The 13850-nt window shown below is 40.6% G+C and overlaps 2 protein-coding genes and 1 pseudogene across 6 annotated transcripts; 2 read left to right on the top strand and 1 right to left on the bottom strand.

The window, feature by feature from the left end:
• Positions 1–13850, top strand: part of LOC113658642 — a 297616-nt pseudogene that overhangs the window by 259052 nt on the left and 24714 nt on the right.
• Positions 2042–8394, top strand: LOC113658653 (B-cell receptor CD22-like). 5 transcript variants are annotated; one of them, XM_047818441.1, is made up of 8 exons: positions 2055–2360; positions 4130–4216; positions 4401–4460; positions 6878–7129; positions 7362–7619; positions 7707–7955; positions 8130–8208; positions 8293–8392. In XM_047818441.1, the coding sequence occupies exons 5-8, from the start codon at positions 7382–7384 to the stop codon at positions 8375–8377; spliced, it is 651 nt and encodes a 216-aa protein (XP_047674397.1). In that variant the 5' UTR covers positions 2055–2360; positions 4130–4216; positions 4401–4460; positions 6878–7129; positions 7362–7381; the 3' UTR covers positions 8378–8392. The 5 variants fall into 5 exon arrangements, 4 of the variants coding, with proteins under 4 accessions (XP_047674397.1, XP_047674394.1, XP_047674395.1 ...); XM_047818438.1 differs by having other exon boundaries at positions 2086–2360; positions 8127–8208; XM_047818439.1 differs by having other exon boundaries at positions 2086–2360; positions 3174–4216; positions 8127–8208.
• On the bottom strand, positions 10242–13650 carry LOC113658594 (tripartite motif-containing protein 16-like). Its single transcript, XM_047818405.1, has 6 exons — positions 12976–13650; positions 12468–12563; positions 12095–12328; positions 11423–11582; positions 11219–11278; positions 10242–10793 (listed from the first exon to the last, which is right to left on the bottom strand). The coding sequence occupies exons 1-6, from the start codon at positions 13576–13578 to the stop codon at positions 10258–10260; spliced, it is 1689 nt and encodes a 562-aa protein (XP_047674361.1). The 5' UTR covers positions 13579–13650; the 3' UTR covers positions 10242–10257.

Genomic DNA, 13850 nt, shown 5'->3' with positions numbered 1-13850 from the left:
AAAACCTTTTAGTGAAAATCTACAGTAGAAATAGAGCTGGAATGGGCTCATAGAGTTGGGAATCAAAGGGCATTGTCAGAGAAACCCCGACCCATTGTTGTTAGATTCTTGTGGCTGAAGGATAAACTTAAATAATTAAAAATAAAAAGAAATAATTAAACTGGTTTGTTAATTGAATAATATACAGCGAGTATAAAACCGCTGTTGAGATTAAATTTTCATCAGATTTCGTTCGCAACCAATATTCTAATTTTTGAGATTGGTGAATGTTGGGTTTTTGTTAAAGGTGAGACAAAATCATCACAATTAAAAGTACCCAAGATTTAGTTTTCTGCTACGTCTCTTTTAAAACCTCCAGATTTTTTCCACAAAAACTGCAAAAATTCGACATATTTTAATCCACAGTAAGGACGATGGAGGACATTTTTATACATTCATAATCACATTAGTCAACTTTCTTCTGCTGCAGCCTGCTGTACTTCCTGTACATCTTGAGTGGCAGAAGTCTCGTCCAATCAGCAGTAAGACTTATTTGAGATCGTGTTTTCTGGATTATTTTGTTTTCTGATTTGTTATTTTGTTTTGTTCAAATGTATTTTATTTTGAACTTCTCAGCCATCGTATGAAAATGACCTGCAGTGAAAGAATTCTCCACTATTCTACAGATCTTGGACAGTCATATGATGCTACAAAGCCGTATTGGTGGAAGATGGGTGTTAGCTGATGAAATGTTCACTAACTGGTCTGACGACGTTACAATAAAGAGACAAAGACTTTATGTGTTTGTGAATGTAATGACGAGGAGGCAGACGGCTGGGGATCCATTTGCACCAGTGGTTTACTGAATATAAACACAGGCGAAGTCAAACAGGCAGAGATCAGAACCGGCAAAACACAATGTCAGACAGTGAGCAGAATCAGAATCAGGGACAGGCAAAAAGGTCGGGGCAGGCGGCTATGGGGTCAGAATTGTTTCGTTATTCTGAATAAATATACTATGATCCACAAATAAATATAAAGAGTTTCACAAATATTTTTTAAATCAACAAATACACAATAAGCAAACCGTAAATATATGTTAAAAATTTCACAAAAAGAAATGAAATTCACAAATAAATAAAATGGGATTTGCAAATAAAAAAAATATTTATAAATATATATTTATTTGTGAATGGCTTCCTGTTCAATTGTGAATCACTGCACACATTTGTGGATTTGAAACATTTCTAACGTCAAGACGTGCACAAGAATCCACAAATAGGTAGACTCCGCCCACCGTCTACTCCAGCCAATCGGACAACGGTCTCGTGGCGCTGACCAAATTTGCATACACACAAAGATATGAAATTAGACATATTTTAAAAATATAATATCTAGTGATGGGAAGTTCGGTTCTTTTCCGCGAACCGGTTCTTTCGGACAGTTCGATTTAATGAACCATTTCAAAAATCCAGTTCACCAGTTCTTTTACGTCCTGCCGTAATGACGTCATTCACAATGACGTAATGACGCTAATTCCATTATCCCGCTGCCGGCAGATATTAATACAATCAATTTAACACATTCGAAAAGTTCTTTGTAATCATAACTTTAGTTGAATACGTTTCTTACATTTAAGTTTTGCAACTAAAACACGCAGTACAGGCATTTATGTGCAAACGTGGATGTTTTACGTGTCTTAAAGATATAAAGTTAATAAACTAATCTTCATCAACTTACAAAAAGCGGCATATAAAAATACAGACTAACCTGCACAATAGTCAATAGTAAAATTAACTGACATATATTGAGTGACATATATAGATATTTTTTTATATAAATGTTTAATAGCTTATGACTAGTTACTATGCATATCCCAATATGTATAATTTGCTCTGAAGGTTCACGCATGCGCAGCATCAACAGTATGTCGGACGCGTCCGAAACAGTTCTCAGTTCAGTGTACTGATGATTCGCTGTATCGGTTCAGTTATTCACGCATGCGCAGTATCAACAGCTCGAGCTGACAGTTCTCTCAGCACAACATGTCAGTTCAGTGTACAGGAGTTACATATAACTCCGGGATATTAGTTTATTTAGAGTCAGAGGGGCTGTCAGTGTCAGGCATGACCGGAAGTGTGTAACTTTAGTAACTTGTGGATCAGCGCTGACTCAAGACGCGAACCGTTTAGAACGAATCTGTCCGATTTGGTGAACCGGTTCATCCAGTTCACTAAAAAGAACCGGTTCAAAAGAACGATTCGGTCACGAACCGGCCATCACTAGACCGGAACGAGTTGGTTGATTCGGGTGAACAGCGCGCTTTACAACGTGGTCTAACTGGTGCACGTGCAGTGGAGAATTTAGCCATATAGCACAAGGTATGAATAGATATATAGCACAAAACAGAAAACTATAGTGAGTTAAACACCTACTATTTCTGTTATCCGGATGATTGTGTATTTGGCGGACTGACGGCGAGTTTAGTTGGGATTCATCGCGTGGTGTGGAAAAGCACAAAATTGTTTCTCTAAGAAGCAGGGGAGAAAGTGCTTCGTAGGCCTTCTGGGTGTGGGTGAAGCATCAGAAGAATCTGTCAGAGTCTGTCATATGCTGTGATAGTGTGTGCATGTGCCAGAGTTGGGATAAAAAGGGCCGCTACCGTTGTCTATTGTTGTCTATGTTAGTTCTATTGTTGGCTATGTTAGGCTTATCTTAGGCCTAGGTTATATCTATGTTAGTTGGTTAAAAAATGTACGCACTGTGATGAGGGAAGCTGACTTTTTGATTGTCAACAATTTTATTTACTAAATCCTACCTTTCCAACTCCATCTTCCCCAAAGTTTGCATAATTAACGCTGCACTGTTTAAATTATATTTCCTGTGTCCGGTGTCATTACTATTCCATCTCCTGGCCTACATTTATGTCTTGTGTAAAAACACATGCAGATAACGTAACACAAAGGTGAACAGAAAGGAAAACAAGCTATGTAAAGAGAGGAAGTTACTTATTTCTCTCTCTGTGTTCCTCTAACCATGTCTACATTCTCACAGATATCCACCATCATCTCCACTCACTGGAACATATAAAATCCTAAATGAACACTTCTCAAATTTACAAACTTTATCACTTGGACCTGTGTGTTGTTCTACTAGGTGTCTTTCTGCGTCAAAATTGTTCTTCTCTGTCTCAGGGTCGTGACCGTTTGTGTATCGTCCAAACCGCTCCACGGATGATGCCGTTGCCACTGCCCTTCATTTTGCCCTCACCCACCTGGACAATAAACTCGCGTACAAATGCTGCTCATAGACTTTACTTCAGCATTCAACACAATCATCCCTCAGCACCTTATTGGGAAGTTGAGCCTGCTGGGACTAAACACCTCCCTCTGCAACTGGATCCTGGACTTCCTGACTGGGAGACCTCGGTCAGTCTGGATCGGGAACATCATCTCCAGCACCACCACACTGAACACTGGAGCCCCTCAGGGCTGCGTACTCAGTCCACTGCTGTTCACCTTGCTGACTCACGACTGTGTAGCCATGCATAGATCGAACCATATTATCAAGTTTGCCGATGACACGACCGTGGTGGCTCTCATCAGCAAGAACGACGAGTCAGCATACAGAGAGGAGGTGCAACGGCTAACTGTCTGGTGTAGAGCCAACAACCTTTCTCTGAATGTTGATAAAACTAAAGAGATGGTTGTTGATTTCAGGAGAGCACAGAGCGACCACTCTCTGCTGAACATTGACAAATAACCTGTACAGATCATCAAGAGCAGCAAATTTATTGGTGTTCATCTGTAGAGAACTTCACCTGGTCACTCAACACCAGCTCCTTTTTTTTGTTTGCACTGTCTTTTGTCCTGCACTGTCTTTTGTCTTTTGCCTTGCGTTGTTTGTACCAGTTTGCACAGATACACTTTATGTGACTGAGACTGCTTACTAAGCCCTTAGTTCTGTCTTTGTTTAATGTAGCACCCTGGTCCTGGAGAAACATTGTCTCATTTCAGTGTACTGCAAGTTATATATGGTTTAAATGACAATAAAAGCTTTTTGACTTGGCTTGAATTGACTAATAACAGTGGTGACTTACTGTAAATCTTCTGCAGAACCTAATCATGTTCTCCACTCCTCCTCTCTGCAGAACACTGGGCCGAGTGCTAAAGACGACACGTATGCAGCTCTAGACTCCACAGGCCGGGCAGCTGATGATGTGTATCACACACTTGCAGTAAGTGTTTACTCAAAAAAGTTATTTTTAATATCGTTTATGATGATGAAATGATTATGATTATGAAAATATTTCATTGTTGTAAGTCTGTCCCATTAAACACAGCTTTTTACAATGTGAGCTTTGTACAATGTTTTAGATATTTATAAATACAACAAGGTGTGACCTCTTTGGTTTTTCACAGATTTCTCATCCCAGTCCTCCTGCTGACGCATCCACATCCTCTGATTATTAGAATATTGCAGTGAGTTTGAGCATTTTGATCCCAAAACCACCACTAGATTAAATACTAATTTACTAATAAGTGTTTTATATGAAAATGTGCTACAATACAATGAGGCCGACTCTGTGAGAATCCTGAGACATCTAGAGATCTTCCAGCTCCACTTAGACTCTGTGATACTAAAGAGGAGATGTGAACTCCATGTGATCTTTTACATCAATACAACTTTTATCAGACTGTATATTTATAATCACACCCCCAGTGTCACCCATATGAGGATGAGGTTCCCCTTTGAGTCTGGTTCCTCTCAAGGTTTCTTCCTTTTATTTAAGAGAGTTTTTCCTCCCCACAGTCACCTGAGTCACCTCAGACTTGTTCATTCAGGAAAAATATAAACATATTTAAATATATCTAATATTAATCTTGAATTTTGTAATTATATCAATCTTTATATTATTCTTTATACTAACCTTTTGTTCTATGTTTACGCTCTGTAAAGCTGCTTTGAGACAATGTCAATTGTAATAAGCGCTGTACAAATAAACTTGAATTGAACTGAAACAATACACAGCTGTAACTCCAACAGTACTTTTATATTAATGTATTAATCAGTAAAATTTGGAAAGGCAAACCGGTTCTTAGAAGGTTCGCCAGTGGAACTAAATTTGAATTTCACACATACACACACACACACACACACACACACACACACATACACACACACCAGGGCTCTCAAGTTTTGAAGACAGGCAAGCGTGACATCTATAAAAAAAAAAGAAAGAAAAAGGAAAACAATAATGGGGAGTTGTTCAATTTAGTATTTGTTCAATTTCCATTTATTAATTTGTATGTGTGTGTGTATGTGTGTGTGTGTGTGAGAGAGAGAGAGAGAGAGATTATGACTGGTGGTGTTTATTGTGAGTGTTTGTTACCTTTTTGGACCCCTTTATCATGTGTAATGTTGCTCCCATATAAAACAGTTCAGCACAAGCCCAGACATTTTTAGGGACATGATTGAGGACAATGTCCCGTCCAGAGACGAGTTGTTTTGTGTTGAGTTGTTGTTCAAACCCACCATCAAAAATACCCTCGCTAATGAATGTTTTTTTTTTTTTATTGGTTGTTGCGTTAAATCTTACCCAGATACAAAAGTGCTACAGTATTTTCTGATTGGCTGTTGTGTAGCCTCTTTTTTGATTGGCTGATAAGTGTCAGGCTCGACTAAGAACTCCAGGGGAGACAGATACATTGTGGGCGCTGCGGCTTATTAAATATATAATAAATAGTCAAAAAGTTTTTCAGCGTGAGAAATACGATGTGTGAAGGGAGAGCGTGACAAAAGCCCGACATGAGGGACTGTCACTCTCAATGTGTGATACTTGACAACCCTGCACACACATAAACACACACACACACACACACACACACACACACACATACACATACACACACACAAACGCAGACACAAACACGTGCGCACACACAAACACACATACACACACACACGCACACACACACACACACACACACACACACACACACACACTCTTCCTCTTCCGTCCCTGCCACAGCTCACTGCAACAGATAACAGTTATTAACACAAATCCCCACAGGTGTATAAACTTTACCACTCACTGCCCTCTATTCACAAACCAGCACTCGACCACGGCCACACTTCCACACACTCACAGTGGTTTTGTGTTGTTTGCCATCCGTTGTTTTGCAGATTTTCTTCTGAAAATAAGATGTTTTGTTCATCTCACCTTGCTCTCTTTTCCATGAGGCTGATGATGATGGTTCTTTCCTTAATGATGGTTCTGCTGAATTATTCTCCCTCTGTGCCCATGCTCGTTCATCCTTTTTTAAGTCGTATCTGTATCATTGATGTCTGACACAAGCCTTGCTTCTGTTTCTTTCTTGTTTTTCATGATTTTATTCACAATAATCCTGCTTTCGGTTTCTGCCTGTTTATTGTCTGTTTTCATTCACACATCTCTAAACATTAAGCTGGTCCCAAGCCAGTGGATGTATGTAATCACTTACCTGTTTCATTCAAGTGTCACTAGCAGAGTGACACATGGTGTAGTTCATTATATTAACTATGGACTAACTATTACTATCTATTATATTTATATTCCTGCACAGAACTGTTTTGGGGAAATGTTTTGCTTGTGGTACCTTTTTAGTGAAGACTAAGATAATGTTCTTACTGAAAAAGCTTCTTACTGAAGAGTCCTTGAAACATTTACACTGCTACATGTCAAGGTTTTTCTGTCAAAGTACAAAGTGTTTTGTCTGATTGTTCTGATCATTAAGGGGCTGGTAAATAGTGACCAGTCTCCAGATAGAAAACCACTTTGAGAGCAGAGTTTTAGAAGTAGACGCTCTACTGGCTTCAGGACGACTTTCATGATTTAACGTTTCTCTCGTTGTTTAAGATCTTGATCTTCAGATCGCTCCTGCAGAAGTGACAGAAGGACAATCAGTCGTTCTGACCTGTAAAACCACCTGCAGTCTGACTGATCCAACATTCATCTGGTACAAAAACAGCAGAGATTTAACCACAAACACCAACAAGAACAATGAAGTCCGTCTGCAGTCGGTCAGCAGTGAGGATGCAGGCAGTTATAGCTGTGCTGTAAGAGGATATGAACATCTCCACTCTCCTGTTCAAACCCTCAGAGTCAGATGTGAGCTTTATTTACCTTCTTATATATACTTTATAACCTGATAGTTAATAAAGGAAAACAAAATAAAGTACTGGTGTAAGTAAAGAAAACACAAAGTGACATTGACTGACATTCATAGCTTGAAGCCTGAGATCAGATGACAGTCCCATAGATTAAAGCAAAAGGGGGACATTAATTAACATTAATTATGACCATGAACTGCTTTCCTCACTCGGGTCATGGAACTCTCTAGATCGTCCAAAGAACGTCTCAATGTCCATTAGTCCCTCTGGTGAGATAGTGGAGGACAGTTCAGTGACTCTGACCTGCAGCAGTGATGCTAACCCACCTGTACAGAGCTACACCTGGATTAAGGGGAAGACATCAGTAGGACATGAAAAGACCTACAACATCTCCAAGATCAGCTCTGAGGACAGTGGAGAGTACAAGTGCAAGAGCAGTAATGAAGTCGGACATCAGGACTCCAACAGTGTGACTCTGAATGTTCTGTGTAAGTTAAAGCTGAAGATTTTCTCACAGACAATTAGAGATAAAACTATTATGGATTTACTTTAGTGTTATCATCCTGTTCATTTAGATCCTCCAAAGAACGTCTCAGTGTCCATCAGTCCCTCTGGTGAGATAATGGAGGACAGTTCAGTGACTCTGACCTGTAGCAGTGATGCTAACCCACCTGTACAGAACTACACATGCTTTAAGGTGAAAGAATCATCACCTGTAGGATCTGGACAGAGTTACAGAGCTGTACAGAGTGGACAGTATTACTGTGAGGCTCAGAATAAACACGGCTCTGAGAGATCAGCTGCAGTGTCTGTCACTATTAATGGTGAGGTGATGATTTTTCATTGCTGTGTGATCACTGCTCTGTTCTACATTATGCACTGTGGGTGAGATTTTGAATAATATCTGTGTTTGTGTGTGTGTGTGTGTGTGTGTGTGTGTGTGTGTGTGTGTGTGTGTGTGTGTGTGTGTCTGTCTGTGATTGTGTTTGTACCAGCAGGTACTGTGATTGTGTATGTGGCTGTTGGACTGGGACTTTTTGGGCTCGCAGCTCTTCTCTCTGCACTCTTCTGGCTGAGGTGAGAATATTTGTGCTGATAAATTTATCACTAATGACTCTGAAGATGCTGACGGTGGGTAAATATTTGTCTTTGTGTGAGCAGAAGCAAGAGACAGAAGAAGAAGGTAGATGAAGGTGACAATCAGGTGAGTTATTACAGAAATGTCTGTCAGGTGCTTTGTTCATAACATTACACACCAACAAAATGCAGCTCTGTGCATTAAGGCTCTTGGTGGTGGTTTGTGTGTTTGCATAAAAACAGAATGGTGCAAGAACTCTGTGCTTGTTTCTATTTACTGTTCATCATTAATAGAGTTTGTGACTGTTAGATGCAGGCCATTTTATTTACTATGGGAATTCACCACAGTTTTCATTGTTGTAGTGTACATTCCCCCCAGCGCTAATGTTAAAGAGTCTCTATGTGAACTATATGGGGCGATTAGCAATCTGCAGAATGTTCACCCCAATTTTAGCATCATTTATCAAAATAATGTTTATCATCGCCGGAGATTTCAATCATGCAAATCTCAAGTCTCCGTATATTCTGTATACATCAGTATGTGGACTTTGCAAATACAGAGGAAAACACACTGGATCTTGTTTACACAAACATTCCGGGCGCGTATTGGGCAGAACACCCGCCCTACCTCAGCTATTCAGACCACATCTCTGTTATGCTAATTCCAGCATACAGACCACTCATCAGATCCTCTAAACCGGTTCTGAAGCAGGAGCCACCTCTGCACTTCAGGACTGCTTTGAGGGCACTGACTGGAACATCATCAGGGAGGCTGCAACTGATGGCAATTCCATCAACTTCCGCATGTGGCAGGGCATACAGGCAATCATGAATTACCTGCCTGTGATAGTGATGCCTCCCTCCCATGACTTCTATACTAAATGACTTCTGAACTACTAAATGACCTTTAAATTGTTTAATGTGAGTAACATATTTTGGTTAGCAAGCAAAGGATAAAAAGAATATTGGCCCATTGCTGTAGACAGAACAGGTGTAACTTTTGAACTGTTGAGTTCTGCCCACTACATACAGTAGGTGCTGTAGGCAAAGACAATATTCTCAGGACCCACCACAAAAGCACACTTCACTAGGCTTACACAACACAACTTGTACACCATGCAGGAGTCAGCACACTCTTCATGCTACTCACTCTCATCTCTGTGTGAGTGTGTGTGTGTGTGTGTGTGTGTGTGTGTGTGTGAGAGAGAGAGAGAGAGAGAGAGAGAGAGAGAGAGAGAGAGAGAGAGAGAGAGAGAGAGAGAGAGACTTGCTCACACAAACTCTCACAACCTACTGTACGTAGTTCAATAAACATGAAACATGATGGCTACATAACTGAAATGTGTATTTTTTGATCCAGATCAAATCCAGATAAGATTAAGACACATCAAATTGCTGCTTGCTCGGTGCAAGTTGAAGCCCGAGAGAAGTTTCCCTCTCTCTGTATCGTTCTCTGTATCTGTCCTTCTCTCTGTCTCTCGAGCGAGACAGTGATCGCTGCTTGCATACTGTTGTGAATGCATATTGTATTTATGTCATTTTAATCTTCGGCCAAATCCAACCTGAAACCTGATATTTTCGGTTACTTTCGTACCTTTAGGTCTTTCCTCTGTGTATAAATCCACTACAATGTCACCTAACGTTGTTTCTAGCAACACCACCATTCTGGTTCAAACTCAGTACGGACTGCGCATGCGCGGAAGCTAACGGCTAATTTTACCTCAGCAGGTATTAGCAACATTAGCAAACCCGGTGACTTACAGTAATAAAAAGACAAAATAGGACGCGTTACTTCTATTTATTTTAATATTTTCAAACTCTGATATTACACTTTTTTAGTGTCAACAAAGAGTTTGAAATGTAAAAGAAAAAAAAAATGACATACGAGCACTTATAGCAACTAGTGACTATAATTCATAGATTTAAAAACAATATTCTTTTAATTCTGTTGTATTTTACATATACAGATGTTTATTTCAATTAAGCTTAACCTAAAAAAAAAGAATTGGTCATTTTAAAAATAAAAAAATAAGTCATATTGCTAATATTTTATTTTGGATCACAGAATTTTACAGATGTTCCATAAGAGTAGAGCCCGAACCCAGCGTATAGAGGCTGAGTGAATGTGGTGTGGACTCTGTGGAGGAGCTTCATGGTGTCAGAGACGCTGTAGAAGGACAGAGTTCCTGCACTGTGATCCACATACACTCCTATTCTGGGGGATGATGGAACTCTGAGATCAGTCTTAATGTTGTTGTGATAGAAATACAGAGAAGAAGGAAAAATAGAACAATACAGACACCAGGACTGTTTGTTGCCTCCAAACCAGCACTCATTAATATTTCCTTTCCTCCTGATGTCTTTATATGAGACTGATATGCACACACCATCACCGCTCCACTCCACCTCCCAGTAACAGCGTCCACACACACTCTCCTTACACAACACCTGACACCTGGAGTTAAATCTCTCTGGATGATCAGAGTACTGCTGCTCTCTCTCACTGAGTGTCACTGCTCTGTTCTTCTCAGACAGAATGAGGTGACGATGTGTCGTGTTGGGATCCAGAGTCAGAGAACAGAAATCTAAAATAAAAGAGAAAAACAAACTGAACAATGTGAACATGTTGGGTTTAATTCATTTAAAGGTGTGTGTGTGTGTGTGTGTGTGTGTGTGTGTGTGTGTGTGTGTGTGTGTGTGTGTGTGTGTGTGTGTGTGTGTCTGTGTGTGTGTCTGTGTGTCTGTGTGTATGTTTGTGTGTGTGCGTATGTGTTTATGTTTGTGTGTGTGCGTGTGTGTGTGTGTATGTTTGTGTGTGTGTGTGTGTGTGTGTGTGTGTGTGTGTGTATGTGTGTGTGTCTGTGTGTGTGTGTGTCTGTGTGTATGTTTGTGTGTGTGCGTGTGTGTGTGTGTATGATTGTGTGTGTGTGTGTGTGTGTGTGTGTGTGTGTGTGTGTGTGTGTGTGTGTGTGTGTGTGTGTGTGTGTGTGTGTGTGTGTGTTACACATACAATGCAGAAAATCATCTCTACTCTTTGGTTCTGAGGGTAAAATTATCTGAAGTTCTGCAGCTGTGGAGACACAGAAACAAAATGGAGATGGAAAAATCAGGTGCCGTAAAAAAGACTGAAACAATTTAAAGTGACAGAATTTCTGTCTGATATTTAATCAGTGTTTTATTTTAGACAACACATTATCAGGACCATTTCTCTCACCACGTCCAGGGATGTTGATGAATTCCTCCTGGAAGATTTCCACGAGTCTCTTTTTCAGGTCAGAGAGAGATTTCTTCACTCCATCAAATGAGAGATGTTGACTGACAGTGATGCTGGATGTGTCGTCATGTCCAGAAGAGACACGAAGAGACTGGAAACTCTACAGAGAGAAAGAAGAACAACATAGAGAAGGAGAAAGGTGGAGAAATATACACATTATATATACAGGTGTGTGTGTGTGTGTGTGTGTGTGTGTGTGTGTGTGTGTGTGTGTGTGTGTGTGTGTGTGTGTGTGTGTGTGTGTGTGTGTGCATGTGTGTTTGTCTGTGTACTGTATGTTTCAGACAGTGTGGGTTACCTGGAGGAAATGGATGTGATCATGTGTGTGTGTGTGTGTGTGTGTGTGTGTGTGTGTGTATGTTTCAGACAGTGTGTGTTACCTGGAGGAAATGGATGTTTGTGTGTGTGTGCGTGTGCGTGTGTGTGTGTGTGTGTGTGTGTGTGTGTGTGTGTGTGTGTGTGTGTGTTTCAGACTGTGTGTGTTACCTGGAGGAAATGGATGTTTGTGTGTGTGTGTGTGTGTGTGTGTGTGTGTGTGTGTGTGTGTGTGTGTGTGTGTGTGTGTGTGTGTGTGTGTGTGTGTGTGTGTATGTTTCAGACAGTGTGTGTTACCTGGAGGAAATGGATGTGATCATGTGTGTGTGAAAGCTTCTCCATCTCAGTGACTCTCCTCTGAAGATCATCAATCTCCTGCTCCAGTTGCTCCAGGAGTCGTTCAGCTCGACTCAGTTCAGCCTTCTCCTGAGCTCTGATCATCTCCGTCACCTCCGAGCGCTTTTTCTCCATGAAGCTGATCAGCTCAGTAAAGATCCTCTCATTGTCCTCCACTGCTGTCTGTGTACTGAGCTGTTAGGAGACACACAACACATGAAGGTCCATTTAAAGCTCATCTCTCATTCTCTCTCTTACTGGGACTCTAAATGTCTCCATGTTGTCCATGTTGTGTGTGTTTCTAGGAGCAGCTCTGTCTCTGCTCACTGCTCACCTTTATAGTGTTCACAGCCTGTTTCAGCTCCTGCACCTTCTTCTGCTTCTCCTGGAGTCTCTGCTGGAATTTCAGCTGCTCCTCCTGTAGCTCATTCTGAGGAAAAATAAAAGACATTTCACTGTTTATAAACTTTACGAGCAGTTTATACAGAGTGTATGAGCTCAGTGTTTGAACACTAACTGCACAGAAAGGGTTAAAGTTCACTCGGGTTCTACCGGAGCACCTTATTAAATAGAACACTGGATGTTGGCTGTTACAAAGTTCATAGTTAAACACGGAAATATATTTTAGTCTTTAATGAATATACTTGGGTTCCTTTGGGTTACATCACAATTAACAACAAAAGATGTATCGATTTTTTTCTTTTTTAATAATAATATATCCAAAGCTTGAAAGTTTAATATGAACCCTAAGTTGTAGCTTCTGCTTGGAAACCTTCAGCCACTTTACATTAGAAATATAAATTGTATGAACTGACTGAATAGATGAGACTTGTATTTCTCACCTCTTTCTCACTTCTGTAAGCTTTAACTGAGACGGTGTCGTGGCTTTTATGTTCATCCGTCATACACAGATAACAGATGAAGCTTTGGTCAGAACGACAGAAGATCTTCAACACTTCATCATGTTCAGAGCAGATCTTCTCTTGTAGATTTCCAGAAGCTTCCACTAACTTGTGCTTTTTCAAAACAGGAATTTCAAGATGAGGTTTGAGATGAGTTTCACAAAACGAAGCCACACACACCAGACAGGACTTGACAGCTTTGTGTTTTCTCCCGGTGCAGAAATCACACTCCACATCTCCAGGTCCAGTGTAACAGTGATCAGGAGAAGCAGCTTGAACTTCAGTCTTCTTCTTCAGTTTCTCCACCACTTCAGCCAGCATGTTGTTTCTGTGTAGAACAGGCCTTGGTGTGAAAGTGTCTCTGCACTGAGGACAGCTGTAGACGTCCTTCTGATCCTCCTGATCCCAGCAGTCATTAATACACACCTTACAGAAACTGTGACCACAGGAGAGAGTCACCGGATCCTTCAGGAGATCCAGACACACTGAACAGATGAACTGATCCACTGAAAGCTGATCTACTGAAATACTCGCCTCAGCCATTTTTCTGAACTCAAAGTTTCGTTTATGTTGAAATGAACTTCCTGGTTCTGTGTGTGTATGAGAGAGAGAGAGAGAGAGAGAGAGAGAGAGGGAGAGGGAGAGGGAGAGGGAGAGGGAGAGGGAGGGGAGGAGCAGCACAAGGACATAGAGCTTATAAACGCCCCTTTTTTTAACTGTTTCTTCTCCCTCTAACCCCCTTCTATCATACACACTGTGTCAGAGAAATCTGCTTTTGGAAGTTGAACGTAGGCTGATGATATGTTTTGAGCGTA

The sequence above is a fragment of the Tachysurus fulvidraco genome, chromosome 9, assembly GCF_022655615.1.
Source record: "Tachysurus fulvidraco isolate hzauxx_2018 chromosome 9, HZAU_PFXX_2.0, whole genome shotgun sequence".
Lineage (NCBI taxonomy): Eukaryota > Metazoa > Chordata > Actinopteri > Siluriformes > Bagridae > Tachysurus > Tachysurus fulvidraco.
Note: the sequence above shows the minus strand (reverse complement) of the source record. Positions and strands in the feature narration are given on the sequence as shown.